At 36.5% G+C, this 18,145-nt stretch overlaps 1 protein-coding gene across 2 annotated transcripts in view; it reads left to right on the forward strand.

Moving 5' to 3' along the window:
- Window positions 1-18,145, forward strand: part of RETREG1 (reticulophagy regulator 1) — a 64,514-nt gene that overhangs the window by 24,145 nt on the left and 22,224 nt on the right. Inside the window, exon 1 of one of the 2 annotated variants that reach the window (XM_036404438.2) lies at window positions 14,423-17,153. The exons of the other annotated variant lie outside the window; for it this stretch is intronic. Coding sequence (XP_036260331.1) covers window positions 17,119-17,153 — 35 coding nt within the window. The 5' untranslated portion in view covers window positions 14,423-17,118. Of the gene's footprint in view, window positions 1-14,422; window positions 17,154-18,145 lie in introns of those variants that run through there. 2 annotated transcript variants of the gene reach the window in all.

The following is an 18,145-nucleotide window of genomic DNA, read 5'->3' on the forward strand; positions in this document are numbered from 1 at the left end:
GCTACTTTAACTGGTTTTATACAAGAATATATTCTAACCCAGTTATATTTACAGAAAATGGCATTATTCATGTGTCAGTATCTGTATTGCTCTGAGCATGATGCTCAAACTGAGCAACATCAGTAAACACTTAGCAGTATCAGGTAAAAGACATGACTGGTGCTGTGTATGGTAAATGTCTTGTGAATGCATCTCAGGCATAGTTGTTTTTTTTTTCCTAAGAACTTGTAAATAACTCAAGTAGAAACATTGTCCTTTTCCACTGCACTGCTTGTTTAATAAGTTGTTTCCCCTTTTGCATTTATGCACTTGCCTTGTCAACTAAAGCAAGTTCCTGATGAGTCAGGATAGTTGATTTTATGCCACTTCTCAATCTGAGCTGCTATATATTTTGAACCCTGATTCTGTCCTTTGCTGTGTCTGCCACACTTTCTGGGCTACTGCAACTCACTCATCTGAAGAATTAAGGCAAATACTGAATGAAAATGTTAAGGACATACCAGTCTCAAATAACAAGGCACTTGCCCTTTGGTATAACTTTTCAATTAAATGTGAAGTTATGGGGTTTGCATATATGGTGGTTTTTTTTCCAGTTTGCTTTTAAGTGTCATATAGCAGAATTTCAAAAGCATTGTAGCAGTTGAGATGTATGCTTTCATCTTCCAGACAGGCTGTGTACTTTTTAAAAAGAAATTCTTTTTACTTTTTTTGGATGCTGAATAATCCTCCTTGACTGCTTTAACAGCTTCTTAGCTTTGTTACTTACTTGCTCAGTGTCTTTCTAATATCCAAGTGAGAGCAGTTGATCTAAAATTGCTCGGATAGCCCTTTTTTTGTTGTTTTACTTCATAAACTGTAATTCCTAGAGAAATTTATTACTCTACTTCTTTGTCCCACAATCCTGTCCTTTCCTGTACCCCCACTGGCTAGTTGTAAGCAAAATTATTCAGAATTGTTTTAAATTTTTAGTTCTATGTAGAGAGCTCTGAAAGCATTTCATATTGTTTATTTTGGGGTTCCAGTACTGAGATACAAAGGAATCATTTGGAAGACTATTGTAGTGTCCTTCTGGGAAATTTTTTTCTTCTGTTCTGGTAACAGAAGTGTTCTTACACAAATATTTAATTAAAATTTTAAGCTTCAAAAGAGCACCTCACACAGTCTGATTTGACAGTTGTTTTTTGGTCTTGCTAATCTCACAAACAGGTGATTTCAGTTATAATTTCTAAGCATATTGTTTCAAAGCCTTTTGGGGTGTGTGTGTGTGTGTTCTGGTTGTATCTTCTCAGGGATAAACAAATATTATTCCTCTGTTAAGCCAGAAGGATTAATTTCATGAAAAAACATAAGGCAATTTTATGTGGAGGTTTCAAAAGATCCTTATATCTAGCTTTGTGGTTGGACTGGATAATCTTGAAAGCCTTTTTCAAACTAAATGGTTCTGTGATTTTGCCAGTTTGCCTCCATGCTGAGAAAAAAGTTCATCTGGGTACTGTGAGATGTGTATTTTTACTATACTTAAATAAGTTAAGTTTTAAATACTTCTTTTTTTAAATTTTGTAATAATTTGTTCATGAAAGTATTACAAAATAATAATTCTGCATCCATGATTAGATGTGTGAAATAAATACCTGACATAAGTGCAGTCTGTGCAAACTGCATGGTGTGCTGCAACCTGTGCAAAAGTGGCTCAGTAGTTAATTTCCTTTGTTACACATTGGTAAAAATGAACTGCTACACTCAGTTGGAAAATGTGATCATAGCCTGTGGTGATGGGAGGAGGATGGATACACAGCCTTTGTTCGTCATTTTTTTGTTTAACGATAGCGCATTTTTTCTTCAGCAATTTTCAACATATAGTAAAGCCAGCTCTATTCCATGTTTGATATTTTTAAGTATGGAGCTGCAGTCACTGTTCAGTTATTTGTGAGTGTTTTGCTCCAGGATCCCCTTTGTCTAAAATGCAGTTCTGTTAAAGGCATCTGTGAGCACAGGCAGGTGGATTTGCCCATTGTGGACAACCTGAGCTGCTAATTCTGAGCTGACCCAGTTCTGACATACTCACTGGCATGTCATGTGCCACCCATATTGTCATCACTGGGGAAAAAATGCACCCTCCCCTCTGCTGCCTGCCATCATCTCAGCTTTCTCACATCTTTTTTTTTTTTTTTTTTGTCACTGTGTTTATTGTAATGATAGAATGTTTATTTTGGTCACAGCACTAACCAAATATTAGGTAGAAGATTCGTAGAATTGAAGGTATTTGAGGGTTTTTTTAGTTCAGTTTTTTCCTAGCACTTTGAAAGTAAAAGAACTTCTTAAAATTGATGGAGTTGAAAGGAAAGTTATAAAGTGAATACAGAAAATGGCAATGGCACAGAGGCAGGTGAGTGGAGAAACAAACAAGGGATTCACAAGGAGAAAATTGCTAAAAGAATTAGTGCTACTCTGAAGCTCCCCCATACCACTTGTCCCTGTCTCAGCTTTGCGCTTTCTCAGTAAGGAGTGTTTAGATCTACTCTTCCATCTTAGACAACAGCAAGGATGGCAAGTGCTGCATTTGAATTTGCAGACTTGTGTCTGCAAACAGCTGTGGTCACCTGCTGCTTGGCAAGTTTTCCCAGCTTTCAGCAAGAGAGTCTGGAGGTATCCTTCACTTTTTAATACTTTCATATTTCTTACTTCTACAGCAATATTGACACCAGTATTTTTTACCAACTGAGCTAAAACTTTAAAAATCTTAATTACAGGGAAAATAAACCATACTCATTTCTGTTTTGAGATGTGGGCCACACTTTGGTCATATATTGAAAGCTACAAGCTTCTCTTAAAATCCTTGCCTATCCCATCTTCATGGGACTTCACAGACTTAAGTCTGTGAACATCTCTGTAGAGAAAAATCTATCTGAAAAACTGCAGAGGAATTGTGCTGGTACCATCCATCTCAGATTACTTTTTCTGTTTTCAGTGACTTCTTGTGAAGCAAGCAATTAATCTTGTTGTGGAGTGCAACACCCCACAGAGAGTATCAAATGAATTAAAAGGGCAATATCTGGTTACTTCCTGAATCTAATGAAATGTTGTTTTCTGGCTGTTCTTGAGCAGGTCAGCTTTTTTATGCCAACCATGGCATCTGTTATTCTTTCCCCTTTTTTTTTTTTTCAAAGTTGCTTGGAAATTGTCAGTATGGCAGGCACATTTACATATTGTTGTCAGTTGTGAATATTACTGCACTTTCAGCATAAATACTTTGCTTTGGGTTTTGGTTTCTATTTACAAATTGTTGATATAAATAGAATGCTTCAGCGCAGGGTGTAGAAGGATACACTCTTAATTTGGTTGCCAGCCTAAGTAGCATTACAGGAGAACCTGTCCAGGGGTGTGATTGACAGGTATGTTGTCAATAAGAAAGTGAAACTTGGAATTGAGTGTATGCAGTAGAAAGTGACAAAGACCCCTCATATCTTAAGTAAAGATCCTTCCATTTGAAGGCTCCAAGAGACTTGGACATAGTCTTACAAAATGTCAGCCAAAAAGTAATGTCATGTACTTTAACTCATGTGTTGAACTTACTAGGTTCAAGTTACAAGAACTGCCTCTTGACGGGTGGCAACAGCCTTCCCAACCAGCTCAGAAAGGGAAAGGAGATGACTTGGATTCAGTCACATCATTTTGAACAGAACAACTGGTCACTGCCTCTGTCAGGTCTCACCCTCAATATTTATCCCTAATACATAAAGATTTATGAACAAATATTCCATGTTCCGGGATTTTCTAATTTTTGGTGGGAATTTATGTGTCTTGTAATTTGTGATTATGCAGAAGTCGCTTCATATCAATACAGCAGAACTGACACTAAATTACTGACCAGAGTGCAGTCTTCAAGTGGAGATACTGTACTCCAAGGCTTTGCAGACAGCATAAACTGGCAAAAGTCAATTCCTTGTTAAGGACATCTGTTTTCTAGGGCAATTCTCCGAGTTAGCAAGGCTCTCTCTTCTAGTTCAAAGACTTCAAAGAGCTTAGGCAGACACAGTTAGATGTCTAGACAGTCAGACCTTAGCTGCACATTGTGTTTGTAAGTTTGAATTGGTTAACAGGCAATAGTACTTTTTTAGTACCAAGCATTGCAAAAGAGAACATAACCTGACAAACAGCTGAAAGATCCTTTTTCTACCTCTTTGTAGGCTTACACCATAAAATAAATGTAACTACTGCCTAGTCCGGAAGCAGCCTGTTGGATTGCCACAGAGCTGCTGGATGTGTTTGCCTGCCTCAGAGATTCGTTTTGCTTGCAAACGTAATGTTGCTATTTTTTGCATTTTTTATGTATTTTAAAATGTAGATTATTATAGAATTAGGTGGATTGCATCAACTTAGTACTTAAACTAGAACAATATTGTTGCAACAAGTACCAGACTGATCGTAAATAAAGGATGATTGCATTTTTGATGAGTGTGAATGGAGTGACAGACCTCAAATTGCTCATCGGGAGAGAAATTCACAAAGCTGACCTTTTCAAAGGGTAGAGAGTAAATTTAAGTGAAAAGAGTAACGTTAAAATGGTCATGTCCTGTGCGCTATGTTTGTTCCATTGCACATGTAATATTTTTGCCATCGGTGTTTTTATTCTATTCTTACCACTTTCCATTTTAACAGTTGAACAACTGTGAGAGATAACTTGCAATCCTGAAGTCATTTGACTTGTCATCTTAAAGGGTATTTATAAACTATAGCATTTAGGGAGCCCCCAGTGTTACCTTAAATAGAGAGACTCCTTTAGGATTAAGAAGAAAATGGGACTGTTTCATTTTGGAATGGCTTCTCTTAAATGTAAGGCTAATGATGGTTGATTAAAAGCTCCATAAAAATAGGTAGCAAGGTTAACCATATTCTGTACTTTTATATTATCATTAAAGACTACATGAAAAGCAAATGGAATGTCTTCTGCTAAACATGAGAAAAAAATGTATTTCTCCTGAAAATACAAGTAGCTTTTATCCTCTTTTAATATTGCCCTGTATTAACTGTTTCCTGTAGGCAGAAATGCTGCTTTTGCTATATACATACTTTTTTTAAGGAGTAGGGTTTGTTCCGCAAAAACAACAAAAAAAGTGCTGGTCTTCTAAAAGCCTATTGACTTAATTTCTGTCAAGTTTTCAAATTCTAAGCAATTTTTAAAGGACAATGGAAATCTGAGGGTAATAAGAAAGAAAAAGAAGCAAGCAATTTTGATTAATTTGAGAACTTGATAAAAGAAGCAAGAAACTTTTGTGATCAATGAAACAAAAAATATATACTAGTATTTAGAAATATATACTAGTTATTGGTATGGAGGGAGGAGGACATCTTTGCTTAGAATATTTAGAATGGTAATAGTCATGAGAAAGATCAGAAGTAGTAGAGTAGTCAGGTACTTTCTATAGTAGTCAGGTTTTGACCTTTAATTGCATCTGGTTTGCCAAATGCAAGCATTAGATTACAAAACGCATGATGGAAATTATTTATAGGGGACGCAAGAACATATAGTTGTAGTTGGGGTTTTTTTTTGTTTTTTGTTTTTTAATGCTGCAGACGTCTGAGTGGTAGTAACATGTGAGGGTGTGCTTCCCAGCCCAGCATCTGATTAGTCACTAATTTAGGAAGGAATGTCCTGGCACAGTTTTGTTGAAGCATGTGAGCCTATCAGCAGAATAACATATTATACTCCTTTAGGTGTTTCAACATACAGTTGAGTAAAACAGCTCAGCTGTTTTTCAGCAAACATCACGATATTCCTTCCAAGTCTCCTTTTCGTCTCTTATTTCTTATTGACATAAGAGATGCTACATATTTACTACTAAATATATATTCATGCTTTTAACACTTTTAAAATTATTATACCAAATGTTTTAGAGTCTAAATAACACTGAAGATAAATTCTAGACAGCTGTAAATATTTTATTTTTACACTAAGGGAAGCAGAAAGTAACATATGCTCGTATTCTGCAGGGCACTCCATGAATACAGATGATCAGACATATTAAGGTGGCCAGTTTAATTAAAATTTTCAGAGATAAATATTTGCTGTAGCAGAAAACCACGTTCTCCCATGTCAACCATGGGAGAACGTGTATGTTATGGCCACAGCACCATATGACACACATTTCCTTTCCCTAGCTTAGATTTTCCCTAGCTTAGATTTTCCCTAGCTCCTCTTTCAGAAGTTCAGCCTTTTTTTACCGAGTGCTTGGATTAGTAGTATGATTAATAGATCACTGATGTAGTTGTGGCCATTGAGGTTACTGTAGGTCAGTTCATAGTGAGAGGTAATGCTAAAGAGAATTTCATAGTGAAAAAAAAATCTGCTATTTGTGCTGGAGCTATTCTGACAAATGTATTCATAAGGGATTTAAAAAGGCAGTGAGTAGTGGGATGACCAGGTACCAAATTATTCAAGAAAATTAAGACAAGGACCAATTATGAAGAATTTCAGAAGATCGTTACAGGATTCTTTCTCAGTAAAATAGCGTCTGAAATTCAGTAGATAACTGTGAAGTTCTGCAGAAATACCAGTACCAAATTCACATATAAAATAATAGTGTCTGAAGGTGACTGTAACCACTCATGAATAAGATGTGGTCACACAAAACCAGCATTGGTCAACAGACTAAATCTACTGTTAAGTATCAGTAAAAAAGACATGAAGGGAAAAAGCAATGACAGTCACATGCCACTCTCATAAACCTATTGTAGGTCCAAATCCTTAATACTCTGTGTGGGACTGATCTCCTACCTTTCAGAAAACAGTACAGGAGAAAAAATAATCCAGAGCACAGCAACAAGGTAGAAAAAATACACAGAACTATTTCCTTATAAAGAACAAGTAAATAAGGTAGGTCTTTTAAAAAGAGAAAATGAATAATTAAAGAGAAATACAATAGAGGTCTCTCAAAATACCGCACAGAACATGCTTTCTCTCTCACTTCTGGAATGAGAAGGCATCAAAATAGCAGGCAGAAAGGTGAGGAAAATTAAAAATATGTAATAAGTTTCAGAAATCCTTGACACATGATTGTTGTGAATATTAGAACTATACATGGATTTTAAATATAAATTACAGGACAGTTTTTTAAAAGAAAATTAACTGAAGGCTTTTAAATAGAAAATCACGACTCTGACTTTGGAAGTCCCCAAGCTGCAAATTGTTGGAAGCTCTATTGTATTTTATGGAGCTATCATTATGCATTATCCCATACTTTTATTCTGTTGCTTAGGTGTCCCCAAGTATTCAGTTTTGGCCAGAGTTAAAGACAGGGCACAGGGCTAGATGGGCCTTTGGCAGGCCCAGTCTAGCTGGTCGTGGTAATACCCAAACATTGACTTTTTATTCAGTTAAGTGACACAGTAAGACTGAAATAAATGTAGCTATTTATATCTGCATTTGTATATGAATTGTATATAAATGTTAAACTCTGAGAAATCTGAGAAGGGCACGTGAGATAGCTGTTGCTCAGTTTTAGATGGAGTGTCTGTTGCTACCATCACATTCCAAGGAAGTTGCAAGGTCAATGTGTACCTTAACATCACGCTTTTGTACATTTAGGCATGAGATCAGAGTAATATAATTAATCAGAGCAACAATTAATCTGAGGTTTGCATGTCTGATCTTTAAAAAAACACATATAGCTTGCCTTAGAACACAAACTGAGATGTGTTTGAACAATTATGTATGAAGTTCTCATGTCAGGACTGTACAAGGTGTTGCCATTGTATTCAGCATAAGCAGACAATTTTCTTAGAATGCGTACCTTGACAACTTCTGTCCTAACTGGTTAGCTGAATCAGATATTTTTTTATAATAATCAAAGTCTCAAAGTGTGGGAATTCAGCTAGAAACTCAATATGATGATACACAGAAACAGAAGTTTCTGAAAATGACACATAAATAGAATTTTTTGGTTAAAGTTTCAAATACTTTAACCAAAATCCCTGCAGATGTATCTTGGAGAATACTTACTTCTTCAATCAGTAATCAAACTCAAGACATATTGAAGAGGTGCTTTTCTTTTATAACAAATGACTTTTAGCAGATGGAAATTAGTCTTTTGAGTCTTTCTTAGTCACTGAAAGGAGGCAAAAAGCACTGGAGGTTACCTGAAAAACAGTTGAAAAATTATGTATTTAAAGTGCTCTGAATGTTTCCCAAATAAAATATTTTGGGTGGGTTTATTTTATTTTGGTTTTTATTTAGGGTTTTTTTTTTTGTGGTTTTTTTGATATGAAAAATCACCTCACTGCATTAAAGTAAAAATCTGAGTTGAGAGGGGTTTTTTCCATCCTCCTACTTCTCTTCTTTATAGGAACATCTGTAAGAACATCCAGGGAGATGGGTTCAATTATTTTTATTCAAGATTCTCAAGGAAAAAGCAAAAGCTGTGATAAAATATTACGTGTTTTACAGATTTATATAGATATGTACAAATCTATAAATAAGTAACTTCTAAATTGAAAGCTTAATTTTTCAGTCTTCTAGCAGCAAATTGTACTTTTAAAATGTATTTCATACAGCTTAATGAAAAAGGATTCTTTATACATTTTTTGATGTCCCTTTAAAGATGAGGGAAAAGGCAGTTTTAGCAATGAGAGGAGCGGCTGTTGTGCTGTATAATACAAATGGTCTATTCCTGTGTTCTAAACCACCTTCTGAAATGCCCTGAATTTAAATAAAAATTAATAGTAAAGGAGTAGGGAATGGCAAATTTGTCTCTGGGACAAAAGCCTAGCTAACTGAAGTGAGTTTTGGCTTCCCAGGGGTTCTTCCAGCCCCTGAGGAGAATGCCCTGGGTCCTGGCACCCTCTCCAGGCAGGGTGAAGGTTATCGGGTGCTCTGCCCTTCTGGCTGAGCGCTCTGGCAGCGCTCGCCTGGCCAGCTCGGGGGATTCCTCTCAGCCGCAGCTCAGCAGGTGCCCTTGCTGACAAATGGGTCAGGCTGCAGGTCCTCATTAATCATCATCCCTCTTCTAAACCCTTCTTGACTCTACTAGCCCAGGCGCCACTTGACTGTAGTTTTTTTGGGGGTGGGTGTGGTTGTGGGAGAGCTGAGTTCTCTCTTGCAGTCTTGGCTGCCTCTCTGCCTTTTCCATGGAGCTGTGTCGTGTTGCGTTGGCCTCCCATTGCTTTAAATTTGCACATGTTTCATGGAGGGCTAGATATTAAAAGAGCAGAATGGTTGGGCTTGACAAGTATTTACTTTAGAGAAGCTCTGTGAAGAAATTGGTTTACCCAGTCACTTCAGGATCAAGTTAGCTTTGTTTTAATCAGTGCACTCAGAATTTACCATCTTACCCAGCTTCTAATTGTGTATGTGTATAAATTGCCATCGTGTGAAACATACTGCTGCTTTATATAATGTATTTCTTGCTGATGCTTCTCATTATTACCTATCTTGCCCTTCTATGTTGTCACAAGGGATACTAGGTAGAACTATTTTCTTTAAGTTTTGATGTTAGCATTTAAGAAGTTTATGTCTGTTTTCTCTCTTCAGCTGGTAGGGCTATAATGTGAGGTAAAAACGTAATATGAACTGTGGTGACAGGGTCCTATTTTTTTTTTAAACCATCCGATTCATCAGCATACACAAATACGTGCATTCTAAAGTGGCATGCATTCTGACATTTTCTCCCTGATTTTAGTTTGTAAATACTTAAAAATTTGCTTATATAAATGTGCATGTTACTGTTTTTCATATAGTATATCAGATTTGCTAACCTGCTGTTACAAGTGTTGGAGTTGGAAAGTAGCATACAGATGTAGCATTCAGATTACCAGTTTCTCCATCATGTGAAAATATGGCCTCGAAACTGAGTCATGTTAGTGATAATCTAATAATCTTTTCTTTTGCCACAGCTGCACAGTTTTATAAACTATCTCACTGAGACTGAAGAAGGACAATTCTAATGAAAAAAGCTCTTTTTAAAGGAGAGAATATGAATGCAATTTTATCATCGGACATGTAAACACTGGAGAGTTCATGTCTGGTCTCATAGTAAGCAAACAAATAGATAAGTTGATGCTAGTAAGTTGATAAATTTGCAGTCATTTAGTCATCTGTCTCACTTCCAGTATACAGGCATTGAAAAAGGCTGTGAAGCTTAAAGAATCAAAATGAATCATACCTACTATAAAAATGTTTGGCTAGCAATTCTGAATATCAATCAAAACTTTGGCTCTTTGTGCTGGGACGGGAGAATAGGGTTGGTGTCAGTGAAAATGAGGAATGATATATAACTGTGTGCTGTGCTTACATTATAATGTACTTGAAGTCCTGCAGTTATTCATCCTTAAGCTTCTAAGGTCTAATTCAGAACTGGTGACCTGGACTTGGATCTAGTTATGGCTTGCAGTTGCACTAATCTCTCTCTGGAGAGATTTTCTTATGCTGCACCAAAGAATAAATTATATAAATAGGTGGAAAACTGGCTCCTCTCCTCATGTTCATAGGATGATTGCAGCATTGAAGTAATGGTGTGTCATCTAAGCAAATTGTGAGCATACCAGCAACATCTTTTAGACATAGGTGCACTCAGCATGTGGTCTGAGTATCTTGCTGTATGGTCTGCCTTTCATACAGTTCGTTTTGTCAGTAGGAAAAGAAAACAACTGCTGAGAAGAAACAGATTCAGAGTGCTACAAACAAAGAGACAGGGAGATGGGCAGGGCTACTCAGAATCTTGAGTAGCATGTATGCCTAGGGAAAAAAAAATGCATTTTAATATGACTTGACTGAATTACAGATCGTGAGAACTAGGAGAAAACTAATACCTTTGTAGAAATGCAGTATAATAAATCAAATAATTTCATGAAACAATATGTGAAAGGTTTCTTGAAAATTTTGAAAAAATACTCCGTTATCTTCAGAAATGGTTGAGATCATTGCTATGTGGGTTTAGGGTTTTTGTTTAGTCTTTTTTTTTTTCCCTCCAAATATTTGTTTCTTTTATAGCTGTTTAACAAGATTCCATGGCCAAAAAGTCACAGAGCAGTTGAGATTTTCACCCTTAGTGGTAAGATCTACCTTCTGTCTCCAGCTACTTTCTGTTTGTCACACAAATCCAGCATGATCTGTCATATTTGTAAACAGCAAGATTTGCTGTCTTCATGTGACTAAAATGTAATAATCTGCTTTTAAAACTGCAGTTGAAGTGTCTCTTACTTCCTTTAACTCCTTTTTCTGCTTGTGTTTGAAACTTGGAAATACTGTCATGCACCAGGGAGCATTATTATGTGTGCTTTGTGAGAAACACTTAAACTTCATAGTGACAATTCATTGTTGCTCAGGTTTTGGTGTCTGTTGATATAGTCAGTCTGCTTTCATACTCAATTTTTATGATTCTCTAAAAATACATATTCATGTGCTTTGTTCTGCCCAGTGAATATTTCTTGCATGTGGTATCTTGTTGAGCTTTTTGAATGTCGCACTACTTTTTTTTTGTCAAAAGGGAATGCTTTTTGTTTGGGGTGTTTTTTTCTGAAAATGCAGCTTGTGATCTTAAAAATGTTTAACAATGAATTATTTCATCCAGGTACAAATAAGAATCCTGCACAAAATGCAGAATTCCATGAAGAAAGAAAAATTTTCCTGAGCACTTTTATTCTTTGTTTTTATTGGTCTTCAACTGTTGAAAGGTTGTTTTTTTTCTTTTTTTTTTTTTTTCCAATCTTGAGCCTTGGTACAGCTAAATGCCAGACTATGTTTTGTGTGTAACAGGTGTCTCATCTTTTTTAGCACACTGCTTACTGCTTGTGGTTACACTTGGTATAATACCCCAGCAAAGAACTGAGCGGGTTCAGCAGGTCCAGTTTGAGGGTTTTTAATTTATGCTTGTATGAAAGGTTCTTTCTCTTTTAAAACCAGCTTCCTTTGTTTATCTCACAGTGTATGGAGAGACCTCAAAGTTAAGTAAATATAATAAGTATTTGCAGTTTGAATTCAGCTTTACATAGAAGAATCGGGACAGGAAACTTTTAGCAAATTTTGGTTGAAAATATGGGAAAATCAGGCACACCCATCAAAAAGATGAAATATGGTAAAACAGATACTTGCATATGTGTGTGCTTATAAATATATAAGTGTACGCATGCCTGCACACACACACAAATATGATCATTTTATTCAGTTTCCTAAATTGAAAAAGAGGGGAAACAGTCCATTTTGGGGGACTTCATGTATGTTAATAATATGATTTTTTTTCAATAGCATTAAAAGTCTTAAAAGTCATTACACCTTAATTTTCATCCTAAATATGTATTTGACAATAATGGTTATTTTTAAACCCATGCTTTTGCTGAAGATAACATCAGTACAAACCATCTACTTAAAGTAAAAAAAAGTAAAATGCTAGACTTTTCCATTACTTCTGAAAATGCAAACTAAACTAGATGTTCTTTTGGGAGTGGGGTTATATATATATATATATATATATATGTAGATTAGATATAATTTTTTTTTTCATTCACATTATTGGAAGTGAGACTCATTCATAGCTGAATAATTAGAACAGGGTTATACATTGAAAGCACTGTGTTTCGTTTTAGATGAGGAGAGACATAGAAGGCAGCAGTGGTTGTGACTAGTTCTGGAGCTGGTTGTCTGGCTAAAGTATGCCACAGGCTGATTAATTAAAACCTTTGAAAGCTTGCAGCCTCGGTGGGACACACCACCTACCTCCTAAAACGCTTGAGCATCATCAGTATCTATCTTGAGTGTGTAAAACAATGTATCTGACACTATTTCCAATCCTTTTTAGCTTTTCAGTGAGGCTGCTTCCTTGTCTCTAGCAAGAATATAGGTTTTATTTCCCTTCTTCTGCTGAAGACTTGTGCAATCTTTGGTGCCTGCTGGTAAAAGGAAAATTTTGCATAAGTATCAATACTATTTGGGGAAAAGGCCATTTACTTGATAATTATGGTACATGTTCAGTCCAAATCTATACTCAACAAGCAAAACTGATAAGATTCCCTGGTAAAGCAATATGTCAGGCAGACTGTCAATCTGATCTACATACCAGCACATCTTTTGGGGTGTTTTCATATTTGACAGTAAAGAGCTGTTACTCAACAGCTCTCAAGGAAGTTTTCAGAATGGTCTAGATGAGGTCAGCATAGTGGAAAACAGGATAATGGAGAGAAGCAGAAGTAAGAAGAATTTATTCTTAAAGTTATCGAAGTAACATAAAGATCAGGTACTCTGGAAAGCTCTGTGTAAAAATGTGGTAATGACAGCCAACAGAGCATGAGGAACAACTCAGAAAAGAGGCCAACATGTGTAAATAATAGTATGCTCTCACTGGGAATAGCTACATTTCTGGTCTCTCCTACCTTAAATTGGTTATGGTAAACACAGGAAGAATTTACAAAAGAATAGTGAGGATGTCTGAGGGCATGCAAGAGCTTACATGAATGAAACAGGTGAGCAAAATAGGGCTTTCAAAGCTGAATGAGCTGACCAAGAGGAGGATATTGTAGATACAATCTTCTTCCTCTTGATTACGATACCAAGGGCTCCCATTTTCCTTTCAGAAGTAATAGCACAAGGAGGAGGAATTCAGTGTAAGGTGGAAGGGTTGTTCTTTCTGTTGAAGAACCATCAGAGCCAAGGGGAGGGAGAATTTCAGAACACGCTGCAAGAACTGAGAGGGACATGGCAAGGCTGGAATGTAGCAGCTCAGACAAAGAAGTTGCTCAGAGAAGCACAGATTAGTCATGTAAGTTGAGGCCTCAAAAGTGGCAAGAAGGAACTTAGAAGGACAGAGAAGAGTGACTCAATTCCAGTGCAGTTAATACACAGCTTAGCTGCAGCTAAGCAAGGAAATAAGGATCTCCTTGAAAAATAACATGGGTAGGAAAATACTTTCCTTCCTCATTCTGTCATTTCTACTTGCTCTGAGTTTTCAATATTAGAGAAGTTTAAAACTGATTTTTAGCAATGATAAAAAATGGTAAACTCTTTTCTAAACAGCTTTGTCTTTCAATTTTGCAGTCCCATCAAAAAAACCCCAAAACTATAATGGTCTGCAAAAACAAAAAGTCATTGTGAAAAGCTGAAGAGAGTTAACTGTCATCTGCATGTTCCAGTATAAAACATCTTGGAAGCCAGTTGAAGTGGCTAGACTAGAGCAAACAGTATTGGGTGGGGGTTTGCTGGTTTTTTGTTCCCAAATAGTATGCAGTTAACCTGCAGATGCTCTTGCCACAAGATGTTGTAGGTGTCACCATAGGATAGAAATCCACTTAGAGCTAAAAAATAGGCATCACTGGTGGCACAAATCTCCACAAGCTGGAGTCTGGAAGACTATCTGTAGAAGGAAGCAATGTATTTTTTCCTTGGCTGTTCCTTTTGGACACAATAAAAGATGCCAAAGCCCTTTGGCCTGATTCAGTACAATACTTCTGTTTACCTGCTGCTTCCACCCAAGTGTTCTTGGAGAGGTCAGTCCATCTCATGCTGCTGTGAAATAATCTGGAACCTGTTCTGCAGGAAACCTCCAGAAGGGCCAATACAAACTCCAATTCCCTTGGGTGCAGAAGAATTCAGAATGATAAAAAAAAAGAGATGATTTTTCTAGATAGTCTTTGTGATATCAAGCAAAATACTTCAGTGTGATTGCAGTTCCACTAATTATGCACTCATGCTGTTGTCAAGTATGATTTTCAAAAGTGATGAGCAGTGATACCACTAGAATACCACTTCAATTCTAGAGTACTGAAGTGTTTTATAAATGCTCTAATTCCAACCTAACAGGTCCTTGACATTTTATATAGGTACTCATTTAGTAGACATTTTTGAACCTAATTTTTCCAGGTCTTCCTTATGAATAAGTAAATAAGGTGATATTATCCTCCTTGCCTCAGTGTGAGCTGGAAAGAGTTGTAAGGAATTGTAAAAGTAAACAGTTTTTCTGCTGTAGCAATAAGTTCTGGGTACAGAGTGTGACCAAGAAATGAACAGTCCAAAGTTGCACTTGAGGAGTTTAAAGTACATCAAGTTCTAAGGCTGAAATACAGGGATAGACTTGATACTGAAAGCTTTTCAGCTTCTGAGTGTGATCATCAGCATTAAAATGGAATATATAAAAAGGCATTTGACATAGTAAATTTAGGTGGTTGTGTAAGAGTATATTGCAGTGCATGGAAACTGAAGCAGCCCAAGTTGCATAAGGGGTTCAGATTTGTTTGCTTTCATTTTTGATGCTACATTTAAATTTTGAATGATGCTCCTTCGTGTTTGCAGATTTCAGTTACTTCTTTTGCTTCATTTTCTAATTAGAAGACATCACAACTTCAATCTGAAGATGAAACTGTTACACAGAATCATTTCATTAATTAAGATTTTTGAATTTAGCAGCTCTATTGTTTCAGATTAAACTTGAAGAAATTCAACTTTTAATTATTTCATCTATAACTATCAGAAGTAAGAAAAGAAAAAAGGAAAGAAAAAAGAAAAGGAAAGGAAAAGAAAAGAAAAGAAAAGAAAAGAAAAGAAAAGAAAAGAAAAGAAAAGAAAAGAAAAGAAAAGAAAAGAAAAGAAAAGAAAAGATTATTACATTGGAGTGTGGAGGTATCGGTGACCATGGAAAGTCTTGGTTGTAGGCATAACATTTATTAATGCTTATTTATATATTGCATTACATAATTTAGTCAGAGAACTTTACTCCTGTTTTTTTTAGATCTTACTAGTCCTTTTGAAGAAATTTATATGAAAAAAAGAAGAAAGGGTAGAATCCTTTGTCGTTCTAAAAGTTAAGCAGCTTTACAGAAATTATGCATTACTCACAGTGTACCATATATAGCTTAGCAAATCAAAGATACATGGCAACATGCCATACCTTTGCTCCAGCTTTGCTTTTATTTTTTTTTTAATTTATTTTTAAGATGTGACATCCCCAGGACAATTCTTACTGTCTCATGCAGGACAGGCAGGTGTAAATCTTGCTGGGTTCCTTCCTAGGAAAAGAGATTTCTTACGTGAAGGTCTCTGGATATAATGTGGATTTGAAAATATATTAAGAACAACAGGTCAGCCTGTTCAGTGAAGGAAGGGAGCTGTGTGAAGGAGCAGTGCTGAGCCACGTGCGGAATGACAGACATAGGGATCCTTGGAGTCTTGGGCTGTGTGATAAAGCTTCACCAGCATAGATAAGGTTGCGGGGGTGTTGAAAATTAATAGAGACGTAGCTGGTGTAGCTGGAGTGACAGAATCCTTGTCATGCATGCAGCAATAGGAGGAAAAGCCGTAGGAGGAAATCCATATTCAATTCACCTTCACAGAAGCAATCAAAGTATTTTGGCAGAAAGCTTCCTCCTGCCAGCATACTTTAGTTTTTGAGGACTCTTTCAGCACAATGTTCTAGTATTCCTGTCTAAGATTAGTTGTGGCAGATGAGATTAGAATCAGAACTTAAATGCAATGCAATTAATCATTGTTGAAAACTTGTCTTCTTATTCCTTATTAAAAAGAATTACTAAGTTTTTGTGGATTTTTTTCATCTGTGAATGTAGTCATTGGAGAATAATTTGGCTTCTTCTGACAGCTTGTGACTGATGCTTTGCAGGGAGGAAAAAAAGGATTTTTTATGGTTTTAAGAATAAACTCTTTGCTGTCATATTTTCAAGCCTTTCACTTTATTGAAGTTTGAGTGATTTAGCTTCTCATCATTTGGGTTGCTGCTTACACCTGAGAAAAATGGGAGATATTGAGGAAGATTTCCAGTAGAAGCAGAAAAATAAAAGTACTAAATGGGTGGTGATTCTCCCTCACATGACCAGAAGGAAAACAAACTGTTTGGCTTTTGACCGTGCTTGCTACTAAACACCCTGTCATAGTGTGTGAGGTGAGTCACGACTTGTTTATTTATAGCCACGGCCAATCAAAGGCGACCGCTCTGAACTTCATTCAAGACCAGCAGCTCTTAGGATGTCTTGTAAACATTTGCTCTCTGAGCAAGGAGCATTCTTCCTGGCGGAGAGCAGCACAGGTGCCTGGCTGGTGGCTCCTAAAACACAAAACAGACCAGAAGATCATTGCCTGGATTATCTAGATTGGTAGAGAGAGACTGAGAATTCCCTTTTACATCTGAAATGCCAGACAGTGAGGATCTGGGACAAGATGACAGGTACTGTACTTTGCTTGTGCTGGCCCTCCCGTGCAGTGCAGCAAGGACTGAGGCTCCATGTAATTAATCTGTGTGTGCTCCTGGGTGCTCAGCCTGAGATCAGTTATCTCTGTGTTGTAACCGATCTTCTGCTTCTTGGGGGCTTTGCCTCTCATGCTAACCTTCTCAGGAGGGAAGTGTGAGTCTTAATGTCTGATAGAGGGTAAATGGAGCAGCTCTGAAGCACCTCTTAAACTGAAGGTGAAGGGAAGAAAATACTGTGTAGTTTCTACTGGGTCACTTTTTCCTTCAAAGCCACAATATGTCAGGCATGGAAATAGTTTAGTTGGAGCCATGCTACTGACAGAACAGTAACTCGTTTCTGTGAGATAGGGCACTGGGTCCCTTTGAGGTATGCCTGTCTTTCTGAAGTTCAGCTTTTATTTTAATTAGCTGATAAAACCAACAGTCAGGACAAAAAAAAAGTTATTGGATACAAAACTTGATAACAATTTTCAAAATACTGTTTTCCTCAAATATGATCCAGCACATTCCTATGAAATAAATGCCCTAATTAAATTTAGCCAAATACTTTTTAAAATAGGTATTTGAAAAGTAGATGTAATTGATGTTTGGCTATGGCAGAGTTTATAATCTAGATTTCCTAAAGTCCACATGGTTTTTCCATAGTCTTGATGGGAATCAAAATGTTGGCTCTAAAATGGTGTTAATGAAATATTTGATGTTGTAAAAAGAGTATTTGTCATGTATGTAGAAAGAGATGCTTATTTTTTTTAGAAGTTAGTGAACAAATGCCAGAATACAGAGGCAAATCTAAGAAATTAAGCAACTACAGGGATCAGAATTGGGCATTTCATTATGGCTTTGGGTTTGATTTCTTCTTCTTAAATTTAAATCTAAAATTTAAATTTATGTGGATGTTTTTCCAGTATGTCTGTCAGTGTGTTGCAAGATGAAACACAGGAGATGGTTCTGGTTGTCTGTTGTAGAGC

Source organism: Molothrus ater, chromosome 1 (assembly GCF_012460135.2).
Source record: "Molothrus ater isolate BHLD 08-10-18 breed brown headed cowbird chromosome 1, BPBGC_Mater_1.1, whole genome shotgun sequence".
Classification (NCBI taxonomy): domain Eukaryota; kingdom Metazoa; phylum Chordata; class Aves; order Passeriformes; family Icteridae; genus Molothrus; species Molothrus ater.